The sequence below is a fragment of the Drosophila gunungcola genome (genome assembly GCF_025200985.1).
Source record: "Drosophila gunungcola strain Sukarami chromosome 2R unlocalized genomic scaffold, Dgunungcola_SK_2 000015F, whole genome shotgun sequence".
NCBI lineage: Eukaryota > Metazoa > Arthropoda > Insecta > Diptera > Drosophilidae > Drosophila > Drosophila gunungcola.
In genome coordinates this window covers 1,429,218-1,439,029 of record NW_026453172.1, presented here as the reverse complement: position 1 = coordinate 1,439,029, position 9,812 = coordinate 1,429,218, and the positions used below count along the sequence as shown (strand labels likewise).

The 9,812-nt window shown below is 42.6% G+C and overlaps 1 protein-coding gene across 1 annotated transcript; it reads left to right on the top strand.

Annotated features, from left to right (window-relative positions):
• The first annotated feature begins 8,660 nt into the window (after nucleotides 1-8,660).
• LOC128256347 (uncharacterized) lies at nucleotides 8,661-9,128 on the top strand. Its single transcript, XM_052986644.1, has one exon. It carries the CDS (start codon nucleotides 8,661-8,663, stop codon nucleotides 9,126-9,128), a length of 468 nt encoding a protein of 155 aa, XP_052842604.1.
• Nucleotides 9,129-9,812: the final 684 nt, after the last annotated feature.

Sequence of the window (9,812 nt, the reverse complement as noted above, 5' to 3'; positions counted from 1 at the left end):
CAGACCCGTACATCCAGGTTGGCTTCAAACGAGAGTTGTAAATAAGTACTTTGAGTTCCAGTGGAAACTGTTGGCCTTGAGTTTTAGGGAAATCTTCTTCGCTTCAATGTGCATTCTCCAGGTAAGCCGCCTGTCTAAGTGACTACCCAGGTATGTGAATTCGTCGACACGGGGGATTTGTTTGTTGTTTAGGGCCAGTGGTGGACAGGTTGCCCGATTGAGTGTAAACGTAATATGTTCGGCCCCCAAGTGGTTTTTTAAATACGCTGTCGCTGTTTTTGGACATTTTGAACGACTGGTTATAGCTGTGTCATCTGCAAAGGTGGATAGAGTTGTCTGACTGCTTGTGGGAATGTCAGCCGCGTATAGGACATACAAGATCGGTTCGAGCACACTTCCTTGGGGTACTCCAGATTCGATTTTGTAGTTGGCGGAGAAGAAATTTTTGCATCTGACAGTAAATACTCTGTCTTTAAGGTAAGATTCAAGTAATTTGTGGGTGTTTTGTGGAAGGACAGTCTTGATTTTATGAACCAGACCGTCAATCCAAACGCTTGAGATACGTCTAGGAATAAGGAACTGCAGTATTCCCTGCATTCAAACGCTGTGCGTATTTCAGCTGTTATGCGATCTACCTGTTCGGTAGTTCCGTGCTTTTACCTGAAGCCGAACTGATGCAGGGGGATCGCTCTGTCGTTTTGGAGGTGTGTTCTGAGGTGGCACAAAATAAGTTTTTCAAATAGCGTTGATAGGCACGGAAGGAGGCTAATGGGTCTGTAGGACGAAGGTTGGGATTTGTCTTTGCTTGGTTTTGGTATCATTGCAATAACAGACTTTTTCCATTGTGTGGGAAAATAGCCCCATTTAGCAATTGAGTTGAATATGGTGGTTAATGCTTTTGACTCCGCATAGAGGCAATTCAATTATCATTTAAGGCGAAATTAAATCATGGTCATGAGCTTCTTATTGTATTCTTCTGGTCTGCAATGGCTTTTATGTTTGTGCTTGTTTCAAGAAATATTGTGGAGGAAGGCTCCGCTGGTGAGATGGTTGTTAAGTAAGAGGCGAATATGTTGGCCTTTTCCTCGTCACTACGGGCCCACCCACTTGTTGGTAATCGAATTGTAAAATCGGGTTCTATTGGTAATTGAATGTCTGGGTGCGCTCTGCAGAGTAAAAATTTGTTGCTGGTGGGCGAAAGTTGCCCTACATCACCACAAAATCACAATAATTATAATTTGTTTTCTAAACTTGAGCTTCCCGACTATAAGATACCCGTCACTTAGCCAACACATTTTAAACTAAGTATTCCTCATACAAAACAATCGAAGTTTAGGTGGCGCCAACTTCATAGACAATGTGGCGGCCCAAGTTAAAATACCATCTAGCGGAAAAGCTGTTAACTAAGAATACGATATTTATTGTTATCTTTTTGATCGATATGTTCTAAGAAACACATCTCTATCTCTCTCTTCTTCCGGCTCTCGGCTAAGCTGCACGCACGCTTTGTAATTCCTATTTGTAAACCCAAACATACATCAATAAAATAATAGTAACACCAATTCGTGTTACCATAGTGGTGACCCCGATAGTAGATTTCAGCTAAGTATATGGCAAAAATCTTTTTAATTGAGCCAAACTGACGCAAAATAAAAATTTGCCCAAACTGAGTTTTATGCACTTACACATGCAAACATTTTGCAACGGAGACACATACATATAGTCACAAAAAGTGACGCTACCAACACAACGAAAGTTTATGCCCGGCGAACCTCGATATAACTTGCGATCCTTAGTACCCAGAAAGCTAATCGTCGAGAGCGACGAGAACATGCCCGACGAGCAACAACAACTGCAGGATTCGAGAGCTCCAAGCTCAGGTGGGGGCTTTACAAATGAATTCTACTGCAGGACAATCGGCGAACTCTTTACCAATGGCACGGGCAACAGTCCACTTGCCAAAGTTTACAAGCAGCAATCCTCAACTATGGTTCGCCCAGGTGGAACGTTCATTTCGTTTGCACGGCGTTAACAATGACGACGACAAATTTGATCACATCACCGTTAACTTGGATCCGGAGGTCGTTTTAGCCGTTGAGGATTTAGTCACGCATCCTCCAGTCGCAAACAAGTTTGACACGCTGAAAGCTCGCTTGCTCGACAAATTTGCAGAGTCAGCAGAATCAAAAGTACGGCGTTTACTGCAAGGTGGAAGAACTTCTGGCCTGAAGCCCTCCCAAATTCTAGCTCACATGCGTCGGCTGGCACCGGAATCCAGCAGCGAACCAATAATCCGTACATTGTTTCTTTCTGAAATGCCTCAGAATATTCGTCCGATTCTAACCGTCTGGGAAGAGACCGACCTTGAGAAACTGGCCAAAGTGGCAGACAAAATGCTTGAAACCTTTGGATCTTCCAACACGTTCGCCATCTCTGCAGATGACGTACCCGGAACCGCTTCGGTGAATGCAGTTGCTCGTCCGGAATCTATTAAGGACATCGCAGACTCTCTGCGTGCGCTGACAAAAAAGGTTGATTCGATACAAGCTGACCTTAAACGAATTCAATCGAGTAATCGTTCCGCCAGTCAAACTCGTGGATCATTTCACCGATCCGCTTCACAACAACGCTCTCAATCGGCAACGGTTTCTGATGGTCCATTACAACAACCTTGGGATCCACAAGCTGAACTTTGCTATTATCATCGTCGTTTTGGAAATGATGCTCGCAAGTGCAAGTCTCCTTGCTCTCTTGCGCACTTTTTAAACTAATGCCGCTGTCACCTTCATCGCTGGAGGGTGGCAGTACAACCAACGCCAGCGAAAAGCTCGTCCAGTCAGCAATCTTATCTGAAGTCCGCCTTTACATTACCGATCGCAACTCCCACCACAGATTCCTTATCGACTCGGGCTCTGTGGTTTCTGTTGTTCCCCGCCCTCGGGCAAGGCATCACACAAATGTTTTATATGCAGCAAACGGAACAGTCATCCACACCTATGGATGCATGCCGGTTGACCTGAACATTGGGCTACGGCGTAACCTTATCTGGCCTTTTATCGTTGCTGACACCGAAGTAGCTATAATTGGTGCACACTTTCTGTCCCACTTTCATCTCCTCGTCGACGTAAAGGGCCAAAAACTCATCGATGCGAACACCAATATATCGACACCAGCTTGTCTTTCCAACGCTGTACATCACTCTGTGTCTACCATTCAAGGTGCACACAGATTCCAAACTCTGTTGCAGGAATTTGTGGACTACATTGAGACAACAGGAAGCCCAATCTTCGATCGCCAGCTTGTCTTTCCAACGCTGTACATCACTCTGTGTCTACCATTAAAGGTGCACACAGATTCCGAACTCTGTTGCAGGAATTTGTGGACGTTACTGTTCCAGCACCGAAGGGAAGCAACCATCAGGATATACAACACTACATTGAGACTACAGAAAGCCCAATCTCCGATCGCCCGCGCCGTCTATCTGGTGAGTAACTTTTAACCGCAAAGTCAGAAATCAACTTCTTTCTTAAAGAGGGTATTTATTTATTTATTTATTCATTTATTCGCCAATGGATATATCCTTATCTGGCTATCAGCTAACTTAACTTAAAACTAAGTATTAATTAAAAAATATTCCCTAAGTAATTGCCTAAGCACATCCTTCTTGGATCCCCAAACCAATCGAATACTTAGTGGCAAAGAGTTAAAAAGTCTTAAAGTTCTTAAGATTGGCTCATTACGCGCATAGTTAGTCCTCGCAGCACTTTCAAAAAATGGGATGATGGTACGGAGACTCCTGGCAGGGATATTGAATTTAATTGAGCTTAATATTAATGGACTATCTATATTACCAATTATAACATCATTAATAAAGAGCAAGCTCGCTATCGAACGGCGATCTTCTAGACTGCAGGAATGCAGAAGGCAACATTGGCTAGAGTAAGCTGGCAAAGGTTCTGCAGCCTCTCAATTCTATTGATATGGACAACACTTGACGGGTTCCAAATAAAGGAAGCATATTCCACTCTTGAACGCACAAAAGCTGAGAGCTCTGTCAGTCGTGAGTACGGGTCCTTAAAAAGTAAGGTGTTTCTTTTGACAAATCCGAACATTGCATATGCCTTCGGCAGAACATGGTTCATATGGTTAATAAACAAAAATTTACTGTCGAAAAGGACCCCAAGATCCATAATCTCAGTAAGTGCAGAGAGTGAATGGTTATTGATAACATATGTAGAAAGAATATTTAAGATACATTTACTATAGCGAACAACATAACATTTATTTAGGTTGAGAGGTAAATAGTTCTGAATACACCATAAACTGATTTTGTTCAAGTCCGATTGTAGCAAATAGCTGTCATTTAAGGAATTCACTCGCATGTATATTTTAAGGTCATCCGCATAAAGAAGATACTTGGCAGATTGAATGCAGAAACAAATATCATTAATGAAAATAATGAAAAGCAAAGGACCAAGAGAACTGCCTTGAGGAAGACCAGAGGTTGCTCTAAAGAAGTTAGAAACAAACCCGCTGACCTCAACATGATAGGATCGGTTTGCCAAATAAGAAGAGATCCAATTTAGAAAAGAGCCGTGAAGACCAAGCTTAGAAAGTTTCGCTTTCAAGGCAGAGTGAGAAACCTTATCAAAAGCCTTGGCGAAATCAGTATAAACTGTGTCCACTTGGGAATGTAACTCAAAGGCTTGTATGCAGTGTTTAGCGAAAATAGCTAAATTCGAGGTAGTAGAACGACCAGGCATGAACCCGTGCTGATTAGGGTCAATATAAGTACGTATCAGGAAGGATAATTTTTTAACTACAATTCTCTCGAATAGCTTGGCAATATTGCTTATTTTAGAAATCGGCCTGTAATTAGAAACCTCAGACTTGCTTCCGCCTTTATGAACCGGTAAAATTTTGGCAATTTTCCATCTAGAAATAAATTTACCCTGAAGTAGCGAAGGCGAGAAGATCATCTTAAGGGGTTGAAGAAGACTGTGATAAAATTGTTTAAGAAAAAATGAAGAAACTCCATCAATGTCAGGCTTAATGGAGTCGTCAAATTGTGAAATAGCTTCAGAAATGTCATCATCATTAATTTCAAGGGAACCAATATTACACATTTCTGGAATGTTATTTAGAATTTTATGGTCATTCCAGTCACAAGCAGGCTCAAAATTGGCCGAAAAAAAGGAAGCAAATAAGTTTGCAATAGTTGTCCCAGAATTAGCTGTAGTATTGTTATATGACACAGTTGACGGTATGGAAGAGTAAGATTTCTTTGAATTAATAAAACGCCAGAACACATTTGGATTTGACTTTAAGCTATATTCAATGTCGGAAATGTATTGATTATAAAGAAATTTATTAAGAAACTCAAATTCCCGCTTATGCTGTCTATATCTATCACGATCCAATGGATTACCCCATTTAATAAACCGTTTGTAGAAATTATTTCTTAGATTTTTATATTTCCGGAGACCTTTTGTATACCAAGGAATCCCGTACCTTGATTGAACACGTGCTGTCAAGAATATTTTTTAAAGCGACAAGAAAGTTATTGTAATTGGTCTCAATGCAAGCATTTGATAGCAAGGAAACCCAATCCATAGACGTGAGGCAATCACTTACGGCAACCAAGCTGGCATGATCAAAATTATACATAGGAATAAAGTTAACAACTGGTAAGAAATTATAAAATTCAATATTAAAGCATAAGGGCTTATGATGAACATCACAACTAGAAATACTAAATTCAGCAAGGTTTACCGAGGAATGAACAATAGAATTGATGAATATTAAATCTAGTAGCCTATGCAAATCATTAAAGATGTAATTTATCTGGGTGAGGCCCATACTATAACAATCATCGATAACAATAATTTCATGTGGCTGGTGTACATTGCCAGGCACCATAGCAAGGGATTGCGGATCGCAATACAACAACAACGATACAACAGATCCCAAATTAAAATCTCCTGTCACAACAAGACCAACAGAGTCATCTATGTTTGCATGTAGGCAGGCAATGTTATTCATATGCGCCTGATAAAGCGTAAAGTCACTTCCAGGGGGAATATAAGAAGCAACTATTACAGTCTTCCCAGACAATCCAGATACCTCAACAGCCAACTGGTCCAGAAGAGAGTCCTCGTTTGAAACAGCTGCGCAGCAGGAGAAGGTACGACGGACAGCCACGATGACGCCTCCACCTCTCTCGCACTTCATTCTGCTGAAGTCTCTATCCTTGCGATAGACATGGAATAAATTAGTATCGAAGAACTCATTGGAGTTGAAGTTGAGGTTGAGCCAGGTTTCAACCAATATTAATATGTCGTAACCACTGTTGGAAGTGCTCATGAAGACAGACTGAGTTTTAGTTCTCAGTCCAGATATGTTTTGAAAATAAATTTTAAGGCAATTAGTTCCAATTCTTTTGACTGATGAATTCTCAGAAACTGTTGCCATAGTTTCATAACGGAAGTCATGAAATGGTATCGAAAAATCCACATGCGGTCTTTTCCTCGCAAGTTCAAAAAAGCCATTCAGAGCCGTACGCAATATTCCAGTCCGGATACGTATTGGTAGTGGAAGATTATCATTACGAAGGTTATAGTTGCAATCCATTCGTCCAATCGTAGAAGACCAACTTGCAGATACTTCCAGAGTCGATGAGTGCCCTTGGGAGCGCAATGCCGAAAGCGCCTCATCAAAGAGAGGCAACAGAAAAGAAACTTGTGGAGAGAGCAAGCGTCCGTATTTGTCGTCCTTCTAAAAGCCAGTGGTCAAGCCCGCTACATATGGTGAGCAAAAAAGATGGAAGTTGGCGATCTTGTGGGAACTATCGCAAACTCAAAGCGATAACGGTACCTGACCGTTATCCAATTGCTCATATTCACGATTTCTCGGAGCAACTACACGGGAAAAAGACCTTTTCTACTCTCGACCTTGTAAAAGCGTATTATCAGATACCAATGGCTGAGTGTGACATCCCCTAAAACCGCTGTTTGTACACCGTTTGGCCCTATTGAATTCCTCTATATGCCGTTCGGCCTTAAAAACGCTACACAGACATTCCAAAGGTTTATAGATAACATTTTCCGTGGCATCGATTTCGTTTATTGTTACATTGACGATATTCTGATAATGTCCAGTTCCTTTGAGGAACACGAAAAACATCTGCGTACCGTTATGGAGATCCTTCGTAACCATGGACTTCGCATAAAACTAAGCAAGTGTCAATTGGCACAGATAGAGGTGAATTTTCTAAGCTATACCATTAACGAGCACGGAATCAAACCTCCTAGTAATCGGGTAGAGGCAATAAAAAACTATTCGAGGCCGTCTACAATCGACGAACTAGGAAGATTCCTCGGCATAATAAATTGTTATCGGAGATGCCTGCCTCGTTCGTCACACATCCAGGCTCCTCTTTCAGAACTTCTTAGGAACGTCAAGAAAAACGACCAACGCCCGATCGAATGGACACCAGAACGAGTTGCCGCTTACGATTCTTGTAAACAAAGCGTCATGGATGCGGTACTACTGGCTCATCCCTTTCCAAAAGCACAACTGGCTCTCGTATGTGATGCTTCTGATGTCGCAATCGGAGCTGCACTAGAACAGCTGGTCAATGGTCATTGGCAGCCTCTTGGTTTTTTTCTCAAAAAAATTAACTGACACTGAGAAAAATTACAGCACATACGATAGAGAGTTGCTCTCCATTTATGAAGCCATCAAGTATTTCAAGCACTGCCTTGAAGGTCGAATATTTTGCATTAAAACAGACCACCAGCCTCTCGTGTATGCCTTTAGGCAACGGCCTGAAAAAGCGTCACCGAGGCAACTTCGTCATCTTGGCTACATTTCGCAGTTCACGACCGAGATCATACATGTCAAGGGATCTGAAAACGTAGTCGCGGATGCATTTTCCAGACTATGTGCTATTACCATGCCAGTCTCTGTCAGCCTAAAGCTCCCAAACTTACTGCAAGGAACTACTTCGCTTCAGCTGCAAAAAATACGCTCGATGACAATGTCGCACTTTACTGCGACATATCAACAAATTACGTTCGTCCTTATCTACCCACTGCCCTTCGCAATAAAATATTCTCTTTCTTTAACAGCCTCTCACATCCGGGCGGCAGATCCACTCTGCAACAAATTAAGCAAAAATTTGTATGGCCGGAAATGAGGAAAAACGTCATTGAGTGGTGCAGGACTTGTCTTTCTTGTCAACGTGCCAAGATAAGCAGGCATAATCATCTGACTCCAGAAAAGATCACAGTTCCCAGCGACAGATTCAACCATGTTCAACTGGACATCGTCATCATGCCGTTCCATAAAAACTTTCGGTACTGCCTTACCATGATAGACAGATTTACTCGCTGGCCGGAGGCTGTCCCTCTTACAAACATATCGGCTGATACGGTGGCTAAAGGTCACAATGGGTTGCTCGTTTTGGAACACCTAAAACAATAACAACTGACCAAGGCACTCAATTCAAATCAGCGCTGTTCAAGGAGCTGGCCCACCTCATGGGCAGCGAACACATCCACACGACTGCTTATCACCCCCAGTCCAACGGAATGGTCGAAAGATGGCACAGATCATTTAAGGCTGCGATGATGTGCCATTCAAGCACCCCTTGGCCGGAAATGCTACCCAACGTTCTGCTTGGACTTCGTACCTTTTTAAAAGAGGACCTTAAATCATCGGCTGCGGAGATGTTTTATGGAACAACAATCCGCATGCCGAAAGAATTTTTTGAAGATCTCGATGTAAACGTGGATCCTGCAACCTTCATTGGCGATTTTCGTGACCTGGTGCGAAAGATTCGTCCAACTCCTTCTGCGCACCACAGCAAGCAAAAAATGCTCCGCCTAAAAGAAATAGACAAATGCTCTCATGTATTTATTCGGACCGATGCCGTCAAACTACCATTGGAACCGCCTTATTCAGGACCTTTTGAAGTCGTTTATCGCAACAGCGACCGAGTTTTCACATTAAATGTCAACGGCAAGGAAGTAGTTGTCTCCGTGGATCGAATAAAACCGGCCTTTCTAGCTAAGACCGACACACAGCAGGATGCTCAACCTGAGATCGCTGTACAGCCACGAACCTAGCAGAACAAGCGAGTACAATTTAACGTATCGTGACGTCGTCACTGGAGAGGGAGTACTGTGGCGGCCCAAGTTAAAATACCATCTAGCGGAAAAGCTGTTAACTAAGAACTTAGCTACGATATTTATTGTTATCTTTTTGATCGATATGTTCTAAGAAACACATCTCTATCTCTGTCTTCTTCCGGCTCTCGGCTAAGCTGCACGCACGCTTTGTAACTCCTATTTGTAAGCCCAAACATATATCAATAAAAAAATAGTTACACCAATTCGTGTTACCATAACAACACTAGAAGCTTAGTGTGTGCAGCACCCTCACCCCCCGCTTACAGCTCTTTCGTTTTGTCACTCTACTGCAGCGATTACCGGTAAGCAGCGGCCGAGCAGCGGCCGAGCAGCGGCCGAGCAGCGGCCGAGCAGCGGCAGAGGGGAAGCAGAGGCGTGGCAGAGCGGCGGCATGTTAGACCGTAGGTGTTAGACTCTGTGTGTGTTTTGGCCAAACACACACTAATGCAATAGATGGCGCCACCTAAACTTCGATTGTTTTGTATGAGGAATCCTTAGTTTAAAGGTTGTTGGCTGAGTGACTGGTATCTAATAGTCGAGAAACTCGAGTTCGGAAAAATAGTTATAATTATTAGGCTTTTGTGGTGATGTTATAAAAATGGTGCCACCTTAAATTCGATT

What these genes read in the sequence shown, in the direction of transcription:
- LOC128256347 (XM_052986644.1), top strand. Translation starts at nt 8,661, where the DNA reads ATGCTACCCAACGTTCTGCTTGGACTTCGTACCTTTTTAAAAGAGGAC.